The sequence below is a fragment of the Solanum lycopersicum genome, chromosome 1 (assembly GCF_036512215.1).
Source record: "Solanum lycopersicum chromosome 1, SLM_r2.1".
In the NCBI taxonomy this organism is placed as follows: domain Eukaryota; kingdom Viridiplantae; phylum Streptophyta; class Magnoliopsida; order Solanales; family Solanaceae; genus Solanum; species Solanum lycopersicum.
In genome coordinates, this window is record NC_090800.1 from 92,583,632 (window position 1) to 92,600,776 (window position 17,145).

The 17,145-nt window shown below is 32.2% G+C and overlaps 2 protein-coding genes across 4 annotated transcripts; one reads left to right on the forward strand and one right to left on the reverse strand.

Annotated features, from left to right (window-relative positions):
* Positions 1-8,054: 8,054 nt before the first annotated feature.
* LOC101253943 (BTB/POZ domain-containing protein At3g05675-like) lies at positions 8,055-11,306 on the forward strand. Of its 2 annotated transcripts, none has more exons than XM_004230864.5 (2): positions 8,055-9,456; positions 10,792-11,306. In XM_004230864.5, the coding sequence occupies exons 1-2, from the start codon at positions 8,206-8,208 to the stop codon at positions 11,062-11,064; spliced, it is 1,524 nt and encodes a 507-aa protein (XP_004230912.2). In that variant the 5' UTR covers positions 8,055-8,205; the 3' UTR covers positions 11,065-11,306. The 2 variants fall into 2 exon arrangements, with proteins under 2 accessions (XP_004230912.2, XP_004230913.2); XM_004230865.5 differs by having other exon boundaries at positions 8,071-9,473.
* Positions 11,307-11,804: 498 nt separating this feature from the next.
* Positions 11,805-15,049, reverse strand: LOC101260086 (uncharacterized protein At1g01500-like). 2 transcript variants are annotated; one of them, XM_004230887.5, is made up of 3 exons: positions 14,840-15,049; positions 13,566-14,368; positions 11,805-12,417 (listed from the first exon to the last, which is right to left on the reverse strand). In XM_004230887.5, exons 2-3 carry the CDS (start codon positions 14,271-14,273, stop codon positions 12,196-12,198), a joined length of 930 nt encoding a protein of 309 aa, XP_004230935.1. In that variant the 5' UTR covers positions 14,274-14,368; positions 14,840-15,049; the 3' UTR covers positions 11,805-12,195. The 2 variants fall into 2 exon arrangements, with proteins under 2 accessions (XP_004230935.1, XP_010315303.1); XM_010317001.4 differs by having other exon boundaries at positions 14,790-14,943.
* Positions 15,050-17,145: the final 2,096 nt, after the last annotated feature.

The window sequence follows — 17,145 nt, forward strand, 5'->3', positions numbered from 1 at the left end:
TAGTGATGAAGATATTTAAAGAATACGTTTAAGAACTTTTTAGCAAATTGAAGAAGTTCAATACATTAGCCATGAAAAATATTTAAAATTTTAAAGCTAACTTACCCTATCAGTCTAATATCTAATAATTGTGTATTGCAGGAAACTTTTGAAATCTCTAATTTAGAAGAGCAAAATGCAGAAGAAATTGAAGATTCCTTGGAGGATATAGAAAGCAACATGAATGCAGTTGTATCTTTTGTTCCTCAACTAGGTGAGCAAGAATTAAGAGAGCCTTACATCGGTATGGAATTTCAATCACTTGATACTGGATTTAAATTTTATCTTGATTATGCTCATCGTAATGGTTTTAGTGTGCGCAAAAATCGAATTAGTAGATCAAGAAAAGATAAATCCATTATTGGTCAAGAGTTTGTTTGTTCAAAAGAAGGATTTCGTTTAAAAAAATGTAACCAAGCATGCAATTGTGATTAAATCATGGGCCGTATTTAATAGTGTTTGATTTTGTTTGCTTACTCTTATAAGTTTGAATATGTTGATTTTGTTGCACTTTATGTTTCTGGAATAGTTTCATATTAATATTTTGCTAGCATTGCTTCAATGGCAACAAGTACCGGTTCTTATAAAAAAAAAATAATATGTTGGCAATGATTTTCTTTGAAGGATTGAAGTGCTTTCCAATAAGAAAACACAAGAAATTATGTATTTTTTATTTTTGGTAAGACAAATAAGAATCCTAATTAAATTTGCACAATTAATTTATAATTCAAGTTACCATATAACACTCTGTTATTATTTTTATTTTAATATTAATAATATTAAAATATATTAATTAAAAAAATTAAATATTTCCAAAAATAATATGCCCGTGTAATTTTTTGTCCACCGTCGGTGGATAGTAGTTAAACTCAATAAATATATTACTTTTTTAAAAAAAAAATATTTTCTTCCTGATTAAAATATTATTAAAGAACATTATTCTTGTTTTCTTTCTAAAATCACTTAAACAAATAAAAATGGAGGAAATATGTTTTTTCTTATTAATCTCATTTTATCAATTAAAATAAAGTAACTTCATGTACTCTTCCTAGGGATAATATATGTCATTTATATAAGATCGTAATATATCCATCATTAATTTATATTTATATATCGATAAAAATAATTATAAAAAATAAGATTTTTTTTTAATTGAAGTTAGATAAATATTTGCTAATTTTTAAGACACTTAAGATGAAACTGTGTTTGATTATATTTTATAGGAAAAAAGATTAAAAACATCCTTAAACTACAATTTGGCTCTAAAATGCTTTTACGGTCGATATTTTGGTTCAGAAAATCCAGAAATAATCCTATAATTACAAAATTAGTAAAATTGCCCTTTTCCAAATAAATATATTACTTTTTCATTTTAAATACATTTTCTTCTTAATTAAAATATTATTGAAGAATATTATTCTTATTTTCTTTCTTCGAAAATCACTTTAACAAATAAAAATGTAAAAATATTTTTTTTCTTATTAATCTCATTTTATCAATCAAAATAAATTAACATCATGTACCTTTTTGAGGGATAATATATATCATTTATATAAGATCATAATACATTCATCATTAATTTATATTTATACAGCGCTACAAAATATTGATTAAAAAAAAGATATCTCTCTCTCTCTATATATATCTATTAATTGAAGTTAGATAACATTTGCTAATTTTTTTAAAAAAAATATTGTTAGAAAAAAATAATGTGTTTAAAAGAAAATAAAAATATATTTATTTGGAAAATGAATATTTTTTACCCATTAATAATAATTGTGGTATTTTTGGATCAAAGTATTGATGACAAGGACTTTTTTGTATTAGATATAAGTTATATTCACTTTTATATCTAATACAAAATTTCTATCAAACATAATAAAATTAATGCAACTTTTTATACATAAATAAAATGTATCTTATATAGTAACCAAACAATTCCTAAAAAAATAATGATTGACATGACATTTTACCCCACGATTATCGTTAAATAACATGTAGTATTAAGTCTTAAAAAGATTTTTAAAAATCAGTACGACTCAAGTAAAAGATCAAACATGGAGAGATAATTGTATTTCTTTAATAATGTGAAAAGTGACAAACAAAATGATTTTTTAAATAAAATATTCAAGAAATAAAAATGAAGAGTTAATGGTGTTTTTTGATTTATGCTGAAATGGCTCTTAAAATTTTCTTACTCCTTGCATTCAATAATAGTGGTTCGAACATATTAAAATATATAATTATTTAATAATACTTGTTTAATTTTAAAATTAAGAAATAATTGATTATTTGTATTTATTTTACTTTTATTATTAAATACACATCTAACAAAATTTTGAAATGATTAAATTTAATACTTTCTCCGTTCCGTATTGTTTGTCATGATTTCTTTTTTTAGAGTCAAACTATAAAAACTTTGACTAACATTTTAAGATGTATTTTTTTATCATATTAATATGCAAAAAATTATAATTTACAGTACTTTTCATATAGTTTTAGAGTATCTATTTTTTTGTTTGAAATATAAAATTAATGTGATCCAATTTACCTTTAAAAATTAGTGAAATTGACTTTCAATAAGCGCAACATGACAAACAATTCCGGACGAAAGAAATAAAGTCAAAGAATAGTACTCTATAGCAATAGAAAAAATCTTTTAGGCCAGAAAATTTGATCAGAATTTGGCCAGTGTGATAGCTTATCTATGTTATTTATCTTTTTGAAAAAATATTTCCTTTTAATTTTAATATTTTTTAATTAAAAATAAAAAATTTCTTTTATCCATTTTAAAGAAAATATTTCTAAGAATTTTCTAATCAAATTTCTGATTTAATTATTTTCTTTAGATGTGTTGTAATGAACCATTATTATTAGATTAGGGAAGGTAAACATATAATCACCTGCTCACTTGAAAACAAAAATAATAATAGATTACTCCGCCATGCATTGTCGTACACCAAAAAGTCAATGAAAGAAATTAAAGACACATTAATTAATAATTATTAAGGAGTATACAAGAAGTACTAGTTTGTTTTCCCTTCTTTTTTTTTTTCTTTTCCACACCTGGAATTCTGAAAAGATATTCTCTCCAGCTCAAGTTATATTTAATTTAGGCCTCACACAATTATTTTTTTATTAAGAGCAGTGGCGTCAGTAGCAGCGTATTCAAAATTTCATAAATTGGGTTCAAGATATAATAAATAAAATATAAATTGCTTAAAAATACCTTTAAACTATTCAAAATAGTTTATATATACCCTTAAATTTTATTTCGACTCAAAACTATCCTTTCCGTCATACTATTGGGTCAAAAATATCCTTCTTATTAACGAAAGTTGTTAAATGCCACGTAGATGCCATATGAATGCCACATTGCATGCCAATAGGATTACACTGCCACGTAGACTAAACAAAAAGAGTCAAAAATACCCTTAAACTATCCGAAATAGCTCATATTTACCCTTAAACTATATTTCGGCTCAAAACTACCTTTCTCGTCAAAGTATTGAATCAAAAGTACCTTTCTTATTAGCAGAAGTTGTTAAATGCCATGTGGATGTCACATTGCATGCCAATAAGGTTCCACTGCCAAATAGACTAAGGGCCCGTTTGGATGGACTTAATAAAAGCAGTTTTAAAAAAGTACTTTTGAAAGTGTTGAAACTTATTTTTAAAACAAGCAGTTATGCGTTTGGATAAAAGTGCTGAAGTTAAAAAAAAGTTGTTGATGTGTTTGGCAAATAAGTGCTGATAAATAGTTTTTTGAATCAAAATGTCTAAAATACCCTTAAAAGCTGTTAACATATAAAAGTTAATTAATTTATATTTTACAGTCATAAATAATTATATTTTGCTATCATTCACATATTTCTTTCTCATCACAAATTATTTATAAGAGGAATATAAACTTATTATAGATTTTAAAGATATATAATTTGAATAAGATTAAAGAACGATTTAAGATTTTATTTTAGTTCCATCCATAGGTAATAATAATTGTCTATCATTCACATATTTCTTTATTATCACAAATTATTTATAAGAGGAATATAAATTTTTATTTAAGTTATGTGCAACTTATTTTACATTTTAATAATATATAATTTGAATAGATTACTTGAAAGATTTAAGATTTATTTTATTTTCATTCATTAGTAATAGTAATTGTCTATCATCCACACGTGAAAAGGGAAAAATAGAAGAAAGAGATGTTAGGGTTATGTGGGTAATTTGGAGATTGTATAAAAATAGTAAGGGCAAAAAGGTAAAAATGTGGTCAACTTAAAACAGCTTATAAGCTGGAAAAAAAAAAGCACCCCTACCCCAGCTTTTAACTTTTGGCTTAAAATAAGTTGTTTTGAGTATTGCCAAACAGCTAAATAAGTCAAAAATCAGCTTTTAAGCTGAGCCAAACAGGCTCTAAATCCCTAAATCCTAATTACTTCCCCCTCATTTTATTATTTCAGAAATGATATATTCACCCGTTCTTCCTCATTTCGCGGCTAGGATTTCATACTTTTCTTCGTGGCTGGGTTTCAAAGTGATATTCATGCTTGTAAGCTAGTAAATATTTTTTCTTATTTTATTATGTTTACGACTTCAAAGCATGATAGTTAGGATTTGACAACTTTCCCCTAATTTCACAGCTAAGACTTCGTAGCTTTCTTCAGGGTTGAGTTTCAAAGTGGATATTCATGGTTGTAGGTTAGTAAATATTTTTTCTTATTTTATTACGTTTACGAATTTAGAGTATGATAGTTAGAATTTCACAACTTTTCCATCATTTCGCGGCCAAGGTTTCATAACTTTCTTCGGAGCTGAGTTTTCAAAGTGAACTCTCGTGGTTGTAAACACAATAAAATAAGAAAAAAGGACAATGCACAAATACCCCCTAACCTATGCCCGAAATCTCAGACACATATTGATACTATACTAAGGTCATATTACCCCCCTAAACTTATTTTATTAATAATGTTCTACCCCTTTTCGACCTACGTGGCACTATCTTGTGGGCCCAATGTTGATTGACTTTTTTTTCATGTTAGTGTCACGTAGGCCAAAAGGGATAGAAAGTTGCTTATAAAATAAATTTAGGTTGGTAATAGTACCTTAGTATAATATAAGTGTGTCTCTTGAATTTTGGGCATATGTTGAGGGAGTACTTGTGCATTTTCCTAAGAAAAAAGATTACTAACCTATAACCACAAATATCCACTTTGAAACCTAGAGACGAAGAAAACTGTGAAACCTTAGTCGCGAAATTAGGGAGAAGGGGTGAAATCGTTTCTGGAAAATAATGAAATGAGGGGAAAATGAGTAATTAAGATTTAGAGATTTGTCAATGTGGCACATGTGAAATTTAACAACTTCCGCCAATAAGAATGTCACTTTTGACCCAATAGTTTGACGAAAAGGATAGTTTTGAGCCGAAATATAGTTTAAGGGTAAATATGAGCTATTTTAGATAGTTTAAGGGTATTTTTGACGCTTTTCCTTTTAGTCTATGTGGCAGTGGAAATCTATTGAGGTGTCATGTGGCATTCACATGGTATTTAACAATCTACGTTAATTAGAAGAGTATTTTTAGACTAATAGTTTGACGGGAAGATAGTTTTTTTGAGTCAAAATATAGTTTAAGGGTATATCTAAGCTATTTCAAATAGTTTAAGGATATTTTATTAAGAGCAGTGGCGTACCTAGGATTTTCAGAACTTGGGCAGGCTGAGAAAATTATGATTTTTCTACCACTAGATCAAGGGTCATACTTGTGTTAGTGGGGTCAAAATTTATATGTACATATAAAATTTTAAAAAATTGATTAAATATATATATACATACCGTGTTAATTTTCAACGAAGTGGGTTCATGTGAACCCACTTGACCCTCTGTGTGCGCGCCTCTTATTAAGAGAATAGTGCAATTACCTAATGTTTTTCTTTTATTAGTCTCTCCGTTTAAAAAAAGAACGTCCCTATTATTTTTTTTAGTTTGATTCAAAAAGAATGATTTCTTTCTTTTTTGAGCAAAAATTGACTTTAACTTTCCACGCGACACTACAAGATTAAAGGACACTTTGATACATTTAACATAACTTTAATTTAGAACCGCAAAATTAAAGATTTTCTTTCATCCTTTTTTGAAACGGAGAAAATATCTTTCTTTTATGTGACACCTTTTGTTTTTTAAGAGTCAAACAATTTAATTTTGACTGGACATTTGCGTATAAAATTTTCAAATTTTTTGAAATGAAATTCATATATTTGTAAACTACGTAACTAGTACTATAAGTCACAATAATTGATAATTCAAAATGTTAAAAGAATATATAAAAAAATTACGATCAAAGAAAGGCTTGTATGAATCTCAAAATGTAAAAAGTGTCACATAAAATGAGATGGAGGAAGTAGGAACTATTTTTTCTCATTAAAAATATTAATGATGAAAAAAAAATATGGTAGAACATAAGATTCATAGTTTAAAAGCTCATTTGTTTCTTTTAAACAGTTTGATTGCTCTACACATTAATACGCATTTTCTAATTGTTTACCTGATATTCGCATAATATAACATATATATTCACGTTAATCGATATTACTTATATTTCCCAAACAAACAATACATTAAATATGCAACCAAAAAAAATAAAAAAACAATTTGATAGGTTGGACCAATATCGCACTATCATCTCATGTGGATTTTTACACTAAGATTAATCATTGCAATATATACGATCAATCAATAATTAAACGAAACTAAGACCCGTTTAACATGAAATGAAATCATTTTGAAATCACATATTTTAACGTTTACTATTTCGTCTACTCAATAGTAGACACAGAAGGATATATATGTAATTTAATAACATAGATGCAAAATGAAAGAAAATCTGTGCGCCAGTCCCCTAAAGTACATTAATGACAAATTTTGAAAAGAGGCAGACAACGTGAGAGTATTCATATATAGGTTCAGATAATTTACATTTGTATATGTCTGCATTCTTTGGCCTACGCTCCTTTTCAGATTCTAAATATTTTATTTTTATTTTTAATTAGAAATCTCTCATTAAAATTTTTAATATAAATTTAATAAATAAAATCAAATCTAAAAAATAAGCATGTAAGTTACATATTATGATCTAATTTAATAAGGCATCAGAATACTGATCATCAGATTTTTTTTAAAAAAAATAAACGCACGCAGGCGCCTTTCGAACAGTGTGTCCATTACCCACTCACCAAATTCAAATGTTGTCGGGAAGTCCACAGAGTGATATTTTAATATATGAAAATAGTAACACATGAACCATATCATAAACTTCTATTTCTTCATATTTCATGTAATATTTGGAATAGAGGTATGTTTAATTTCCCTGGAATTATAAGCTTCGATAATTTTGCGAATTTTCTTCTCTATGAGAAAAATATAATTGATATTTTAATAGGTTATTTGTGAATCATTTTCGTTTTATTAAAAAGAAAATTAGGGTTAAGTACATCTATGAGCTTTTGAAAGAAATTACCGAAACACAAGGATGTAAGAGGGAAATTGTTTACTTTTGAAATGAATATCATATAAGAGGAAATTTCATAAATAGCTAAATTACTATATTATAGGAAAATGATAAATATGATCTTAAATTATTTGAAAATGTTTAGATATATCTACATGCTTGTGGCTTCGCCGTTCAATTTTTTTCGCAAAAATATACTTTTGTAGCATTAGTTGGTTTGCTGGAAATAAGCAGCTCATTTACCTTTTCTTTAAATGACAAGTTGAATTGCCACATCCAGTTTTAACTATCACTAACATTTATATTTATATATATAAATAAAATAAATAAATTAATACACCTCTTTTAAATAGCCAATTCGATCCGGTTCGAAGGGCTGGGTAGGCCCAATTGGACATTTCAGAATCATTGATCCAACAATAAAATGGGCTTATCAGAAGATGGGCCCTGGACACGTCAGATCGTCAATCCACTTTTATCCACTTGTCTCGCAATATAAGCCAAATCCGGCATACTCAAACAATTAATTCAAAACTTTCTTACATTAATTAATTTACTACACTGTTCTGAAACACTTCGATCAGAAATCCCAATCGTCCTTATCTGAAACTTGATCTTCATCGCGGAAGACCTCTAGGCTCTAGCATAATCGTATGACGGCAGGCGGTGGCAGCGGTGGTGGTGGTGGTGCCGGTGGAGTCACCTCCGGCAAAAAACGACAACGTTCTGGTAGCTATAGTCGACTTTCCTCTACTGTAGGGATCATCGACTCTTCTCGTCCTGATAATACCCTAACGGAACGCACACAGAAGACATCAGGTATTCGCCGCACAGCTTCTCAAGCGTTTATTGCACCGTCGTCCTCCGCTGCTGTTAGCCGCGGATTCAACGATTCAGCCACGGCTGACGTCGTGCTTCGTCTCTTTGTCGATCAATTGCCGCTGTTCGATACCGATGACTCCGAATCCATTTCAGCCGTCGATTCTGATCAATCCGATGTCCAGATCTATCTCCATTCCGATGTTCTCTGCCGTTCTAAGTACTTCGCTACTCTCTTATCCGACCGCTGGCAAAAGGAATCAAACGACGTCGATTCCGGGAATTCTTTAAGGATGTTCCGACTCAATCTCGGCGTTCCCGCTACTCCTGGATCAATCGATCATCATTTGGCTGTTCTTCAGCTTCTATATACCAATGACTTCTCGACAACTATCCACAATGTTTCGGTAGCGTTGTGTTTACTTCCGGTGGCTTTGGAATTAATATTCGAAGATTGCATTAAGGCTTGTGTTCGGTTCCTTGAGGCCGTACCGTGGACTGAAGATGAAGAAAGGAAAATACTCAGTATAGTTCCCTTGCTAGGCAAGGAGGAGTCTCAAGAGCTTTTGGCTAGGGTCTCAATTGACGAAATTGATACGTCCGAACAAATGCTTCATGGATTGATATTATCAGCACTTCATAACCATCCTAACACGGCATTCGCTAAGGCATTTGTAGCTAAGCTGTTGAGGGACTTTTCGTCCAAAGAGGCAGCAAAGAGAGTGTTGGACCGTGCCTTTCAGAGTAGCTTGAAGATTGTGAAGGAGTCGTTGGAGGAGTACTCAAGTCCTGATTTTAGAGGTGATCACAATGAGATTGAGGCAATTCAGAGGCTGAATTTGCATACTGCAATGACAAATGGGAGGCATTTGGTGTGGTTGGTGGAGAGGATGATTGAACTGAGAGTGGCCGATACAGCCGTACAGGAGTGGAGCAATCAGGCTGCATTTACTGCTGATTTGCTGAGGGCTCTCCGTGATGATGCATGGAGGAACATCGTTCCAGGGCTTCCTGCAGTTGTGCTTCGATGCACTTGCAAGCTTTCTAATGCAGTCGCCACGGGGACTATCTTGGCCACCAGACAGGTCCGCTTCGTTCTAAGGTCTACAAATGATTCTTTCTGGAATGTGTAATTGCAAAATATAGAGTCTAGCTATGTGGGCTTTAAAAGTTGTGCCTTTTGATACGCTCTTGTTTCCTAGTTGCAAAATTAGGGACTACTAACACACATAGACAACTTTAGGACTTGGAGCATCTTGCACTTGCACATATTCTTGCATTAGCAAAGGATACTTCTAGGAGTGTATAGCAGTGAGTATTCGTGCTACTGTTTCACTTATCTTTTCTCCTGCATTCAGCTATTTTAGCTTATAACTTTTGAATGCAAGTAATAGTGGGACATCACTTGAAAGTTTTCCTATCCATTTGCAGTATTCAACCATGTCTCATGGATCTTTATCCAAATGGGTATTGGCTTTTACATGTTCTGAGTTATATCTTGTGTGTGTTAGTCTTGTGCTGTTCTTTGACAAGTGAGCTACTTCAGTAAGTTTTAGATCTTCTTGGACTTGGTGTGATGCTCGTCAAAGAAACTGCAAGTTATGGTATCATATAACTGTTATCATGGGTGCTCTACAGGTTTGATGTTTATTCGTAGGCTGTACCTTGTTTTTTTAGTAGCGTCAGTGGAAGTGGCAGGATAATTGTAAATGAATTGCTGCTTAAACCCTAGTGTTTTTACTTGTTGTTCATTGGATTTGCAGATGTTGGATGCTGTTAGATGCTTGCTGTAATACTTATGTCAAATCTCGATACCCATGAATTTTTAATAACGTTACACTTACAGAACCAGCTTAGTTTTTCTTTGCGAGGCTGGTTTCTTTATTTGTATAGTTTGCTGGTACTGTTGCTTACTCTTGCACTATAGAAAAGTACAAACACAAGCAGTGGAAGTTTCACATGTTACTTGAAACAAATGGGCAGCATAGAACCTTCTGTTTGTTTGTGGTTATAGGTCTAAATGGATGTACCACATGATTTATGTTTCTAGTGTACATTCAGCCCCCCAAAAATGTATGAAGAGAAGATAAAAGAAGGAGATACCGCCTTTTTAGGAACATCTAAATAGTGCTTATTGTTCCCAAGAAATGGTTTGGATCCGGACAAGATTTTTTCCTTATTTTGTACCTTGTTTTGTTTGTCATTGTTGAAATGAGTGATCTGTAATAAAGGTAAACTAAGTCGAAACCAGAAACATGGACATTCTACAGTAACAGCAGCATTTTTGTTTTTGCTGGTTGTGTCTGTTCTGGTGATATCATCTTCCAAGTTAATGTTGTGCTCATCTGATAAATCATAAACGGCGATGCAATTTTTTCACAATCGCTTCTGCTTACTTCTTTTCTCTAATGCCTAAACAGGTTAGAAAGAAGATCGTGAAAGATTGGCTTCCAGTGTTGATTTTGTGCAAAGACTATGCAACACCGATGATGCCAAGTCACAAAACAATATATGTGGAGCTGGAAGACACGTTTTTGAGTATTATATCCACGCTTCCCTTGTCTGATGCCCAGGAGCTATTGCAACAGTGTCTCAGCTTTTCAACTAGAAATGTTGAAGACTGTCCTCACTTAATAAGCGCGTTTACCACCTGGTTCCGACGAGCAAATAAATTCCCCCTACCAGATATGTGATTGGCTCGGTGGATAAGCATGAGGACAGTTTGGTGGCTAATGTCCATACTAGTATCTCCATTGTAAGAGACACTGCTATTTGTACATAAAACGTGTTGCCTCACCTTTGTACCAGAAGTTACGTGGGTTTGTTACTTGGTGTTGTGCAGTATCCTCGACTGTAAGCATTGGTTATTAAGAGAATGACCAGCATGTACATAAGACTTGTGGCGTATGAAATCTGCCCCTTTTATGTCTTTTAATAGCATTTCTTTCTCTCTTTCACTCAGGGAGGTAGAAATTGGCTTCCCCTATCATCAGGCTTGTTTTTTGGTGATCCAGACTCCCTTGCTTCTATTATGTGTGTTCTAACAAAATTAGGCAGGTAAGCATGGCATTCCATGGCTTGTTATATTATCAAGTTTGAGCAGTTTTTAGCTCAATCGGAGAAGTAAATGTACCAGTTGAAATTTCAGCATGTTACTTAGACGTACAGGCATGCAAATGTAGTAGGGTATATTTAGGTTGTTCGATGATTTTTTTTTGGGATATACTGAAAAATCCAGTAACTATATAAGTAGTGAGTTGATCCAGAGGCAGAAAAGAACCTTTTAAGCTTTGTCGTCGAGGGATTTGAATCCGACCACTAAAAAGTGCCATAACTATTTGCCTATGAGGAAGTATGGAACCTGGAGAGCAAAAATAAGTTCTAGACAAGAGAAAACCAAAAACACATCTGTAAACAGTAATCTGGTATTCAATTAGCATGAACATGAAATTAGATTAAAACCTTTGAACAGACGGCGGAAGTTCACTGATACATTTGACCATGTTACAACACCAATAGATGACCAATCTAAGAATTACTGACAAAAGAAAAAAAAAATGACAGCAGACCTATGAGAAATATGATTCAGTGAAAGACTCTTCTAACAAGTGAGTATTGGTAGTTGGCGGCTATACTGTAGCTCAAGTACATAAGATTCAAGCTTTATTGCATGTCTGGTGTTACTGCTGGGAGTTATTTATAAAAAAAAAACCAGTTCAGGAAGAAATGGAAAAAAAGCATAAACATTTCTGCTTACAAGAGGAACCTATCAGCACTTGTTTTCGGAGAAAGTTATCAGTTAAAATCATCAGGTTAGCAGGACTTCATATTAGACGCCTTCTGAAGTTGGAGGTTCCTTGGTAGGTACGAACAAGAAGCCCAACTCCTATACCAATACCAACACAAACACTGAGGCCAATTCCAACACCAACTCTTACACCAGAATTGAACCACGATAGTTCCCCATCTTCACCTTCTATATATTCCATCCTTGAGTAATGATTATATTCATCATGCTCCTGTTTCTGTCTTTCATGATCTGTAACCTGCAAATGACACAATTGTGAAAATACATTCATGATGATTGACAAAGGAAAAACAGATGATGGTGTATTACATATCAAAAATCATTAAATCAGGTGCCTCTTGCTAGACTTCCTTCCATAATCACATAGGCTAACAATAAAGCAGAGAAAAGGGAATAGACAGAGAAACTAACATGATCCATAATACAGATCAGATAAAGGGAAAACTTCTTCCATGCCTAAGGAAAGTTCAGTAACCCGTCCATGCATTCAAATTCTAACAAGTTCATCAATTATTTCAGTAGAAAGTTTGTTGAGATTTGATCCGTAAATCATGCCAAAAAAAGAAAGAAAGTGCATTGAGTTTTCAAGTATATATGCATATTATTTAGTCTGTTGTTATCTTGTGCTTATTGCATTAGATTCCCCTTTCTCTCTATGTTCATGAATTGAAATGAGGAATTTAGCTTGTGCTCACGGAAGGAGTCCTCATACTTAAAGAAAATGGTACTGGTGGATGTCAAGTTCCTAATTACCTGGGTAGATAAGAGATGCAATATCTCCAATACTAACATATATGGTATACCATCTTTTCGGAAACAACCTCTCTGACCCCACAAAGGTAGGGGTAAGGTCTGCATATACCCACACTCACCACATATTTTGTTTTACGATATACTATCTTATATGCTAGCACAAAGTTTTTTCTTTTCTTTAACCCATGTGGTATCCTGGTAAGAAGTATAAAACAGCAACACACAAAACGAAAAGGTAAGACACATATGCGTGTATCTAAGTATACATGTATGTGTGTACATATGACTTATGAGTATGTGTGTATACTTTTGGGGCAGACTCCATCCTTTGTTTCCCAAGATTTCAAGATAAGTTTGCTCATGGTACTCAAGCATTATTGGCTGGTCCTGGGTAATGGGTACTGACAGCACAAGATAAGAAAATACAGTTACAGAGGAGCTAAAAGCTAACACATCAAATATGGAAAAGCTGTTCAACCAGAAAGACAACAAAAATTATTTGACATGAAGGGTGAAAAATTGCTAATTTATTAAACGGTTAAACATCGATCGAGTTGTAAATTATCTTAAACAAAGCTAGAACTACAACCACTGTATAGGTGTAAACATAAATCACCACAACTAGTAGTATACCTGCATTGCATATGAAGAGGAAACATGGTACTGGCTTTCGGTTGCCTCATATTCTGGTATAGATTCCAGCATTCCTTGCCTTTGTTGCTTCTTCCGGTGTCCGAGTTCTAAGGTCCTTGTCAGTATAATTGGTTTCCCTGAGAAACAACCAGCCACATAAACTTCAATTACAGGAGAAACCAAATCTGTACCGAGGTGTTGGTTTCCTTTAAGAAAGCTAGAGCTAGCGCCAGCAAGCACATCTGTTTCACAATTGATGCTCCAAGATTGACCATGATTTTCAGATTCACCGATAAACCCATTGCTATCACATAGTTCTAATGAGCCATACAACACAACAACATCCCTATCGTAAACCTCAAATCTCACACTTCCTGTCATACTTATACTATCTGTACTAACGAAAGTGACCTCCTCGGATTTCTTATCGTACCTATCTCTTCTGAGTACAGTGGATACCCCATCAGAATAAATTCCAGTCCGTGCACCATTCACTTCCAAAAGGGTATCACGATTCAGCGGAACATGGTTCACTGTGAGGTACTCTGCAGTCAAATCATCAAGCTCACATTTGCTTATTCTAACATAAAACACTCTCAAATCTAACCACTGTAGAGATAACTTAAATCCTGGCTGATAAGGAGAGTGCCTCATGAGGCTGTGGCCATTCTCAGCCACTCCATTCCCATGCTCGTGCGAGTTCTCCATTCCTTCACAAAAATCAAGGCTGTTGCTCACCAAAATCCATCAAGATTTAGTTGGTAAGGAACCCCAAAAGTAGGACTCATAACAGTGAAGAGAACCTGGAAGAAAAGAGAAATATTGTTACAAATCTCACACATTTGAGGGAACACTAAGATGAAAGGAAGGAAGAACAAACATGTATCAACCACTAATTAAACTCCTGAGAAATAAATATGAAAGAGATGAAATTCCAATCAAAGAATAGAGGTTCTTTTTTTTTTTTGAAAAATAAAATAAAATAAAATTGAAGGATCGAGAAATGGAGAGGGGATTACAAGAACAAAAAAGTGAATTCACATCAAAGAGGAAAAAAACATAAAAGTGAGACCTTTATAGGGCAAAATTTCATTATTGGTAAAAAAAATTTCAAAAAGCAATGGAACAGTGGAAGAAACCCACCAAAACCATTGGATAGATAAAAAAAAAGAAGAAGCTAAAACCACAACAGAGCAAAAGCAGTAATTTCAAATCTTGAATTACCCAAGAGATCAATGAGAGTTGTGAATAATGAAGAAGATGATTTGTATTACCAGAGATCAGGGAAAGAGGGAAGAGAGAGTGAATGTGAAGTTGTGAACCCCTTCAATTCCCAAAACCAATTTAATACTCCACAGAGAGAGAGAGGGAAGGGGTCATTTATGAAGAAGAAAGTAAAAAGAGCAAACAAAAAGAGTCATCAGCACTAAAAGACAGAGTAGTGAAGACGTCACGTATAGAAAACAAACAAAAATAACATAAAACACAAAACTTGTGTGCAAGAAAGATGAGATATAGCATCATTCATCATTTAGCAACAAACACTTTTCCATGCAAACCATACAACTCACCTCTTTGCCTGTACTGTACTATCTCGGACACCAAAACGACACATGAACTTCTTTCAAACAATTTAATTGTTGAGATATTTGAAAACATAAGAAGCACCCTAACCATCAAAAATAGGCATAATATATAAATATGCCCTTTAACTTGATTTCAAATCACATATATGCCTTTCAATTTTGAGTTAGCACAAGTAGACACTAAAAATAAAATTGTACAAATAGACTCACACGCCTACATGTCAGTTTTTGTCTTATGTGGTGTCCAACGTGTATTTTGTCATGTAGGACTCATGTGTTTATTTGTTAAAAAGTTGGATAGTTAAAGTGCATGCTTGTGCATTATGAAAGTTAGAGATCAAAGTTAAAATTTAAAGCCAAGTTTAGTGTCCAATATATGTATTATGCGTTTAAAATATGTAAACATATTCACTTTCTTCTGTTTTTACTTCTCCGTTATCTAAAATATTCACCTTTACTTGTTGCTTTTATTATATCATATTTACGGTTAACATTAATTACTTCCAAAATAGATAGTAAGCAGGGGCAGGAGGGCATCACCGAGGTCACTTAGAACTCACGGTCTCCTTTCGAAATTATATATAATAATATTATATTTTTTAAAAATATTATATAAATGTGTGACTCTATACTCAAAGTATCATATAATTTCGTGTAATAATGATTAGATGAAAATTGATAGGAAACTCCTTTTGACTTGTATCTCCCAAATCAAATTTGCTTCACGAATGACACAAGTCGATGTAGAAAGAATCTAATAGTAAATAACAGAGGGATGTATTATATATGAGAAGTTGGACGAATCTAGGTAGAAGTTTCTGAATATCCTTTTTAAAAATATAAAAAATTTTATTTATATATAATAAAATAATAAATATTATAATTTCTTTCTTGACAAAAATTGAAACTTTCCGCTCTACTTCTTGCTAATAAATTAAAGTTATTGATCTTTTTCTTTGAATTTCTTTTTTTTATTGACAATGATCTGCAAATAAAGCCAACCAATTTGAGAAATATAATATATATTCTTTCCATTTATTTGTTATATTAATAAAGAAAAACTTTTCTTTTAAATTTTTTATATAAAATTAAAATAAGATAAATAAATTAAAACGAGAAAAAAGCAAAGGAGGGAATGAACGGTTGGGAATAAGATTTTGAATAGAGCCAAATGATGATGTCTGTCGTTGCAAAAATATCTTATCCTGCATTGCACTGCACAAAAAGAGACACCTCCTCCCTATATTTTGTTTTTAACAGTTTTCTGCTCACACCAAAAGCAATCATCTTAAAAAACACGCACGTCATAGATATTTAATATTATAAGGGTAAAAGAAAAGATTCTATAGATGTTTTAAAATATAATTTAGGATATCTCTATGCACTGCTCGAGTACTTATTACAACAGTTAAAATACGACCTTAACTACGAAAGTTTCTCTTAAGTAAAAATATTGAAAAGAGAATAAACAATGGGGTATTCAATATAAAGAGATTTTTTCCATATTCAAAAGAGCTATGCAATGTGTTGAAGTAGTGATAGTGTCAGTATGGGTAGTTATAAATGTTGTTAGGAAGGTTGTTATAAAGTTAATTAATAGATTAGCTAAAGACCTACTGAAATGAAGAACCAAACTATGGTTGCCTGATGCTAAATATTTAATTCCATGCATGCACTTGTACTGAAATAACTCCTATATTTAAAAAAACCTGAATCCATATTTGACTGAAACACTTTTGAAAGGAAAAATAATGCACCAAATGAATACTATAGAATAGAAAGCACAATATTTTATTTTACCGTTGAGTTTTTCAAAAGAATGGGAATATTATGGGCATTTAACATTTGAAGAGGTTTAAAATGAATCGAAATAGCACGTGAACAACGTCCGACACGTCATCTTATTCATACCATGGTCACGTAAATGTCTTATGCATTTTACATGACATGTCCATATGAAATGGAACTCAGTATGCTCTTTTGTGAAGCAAGAT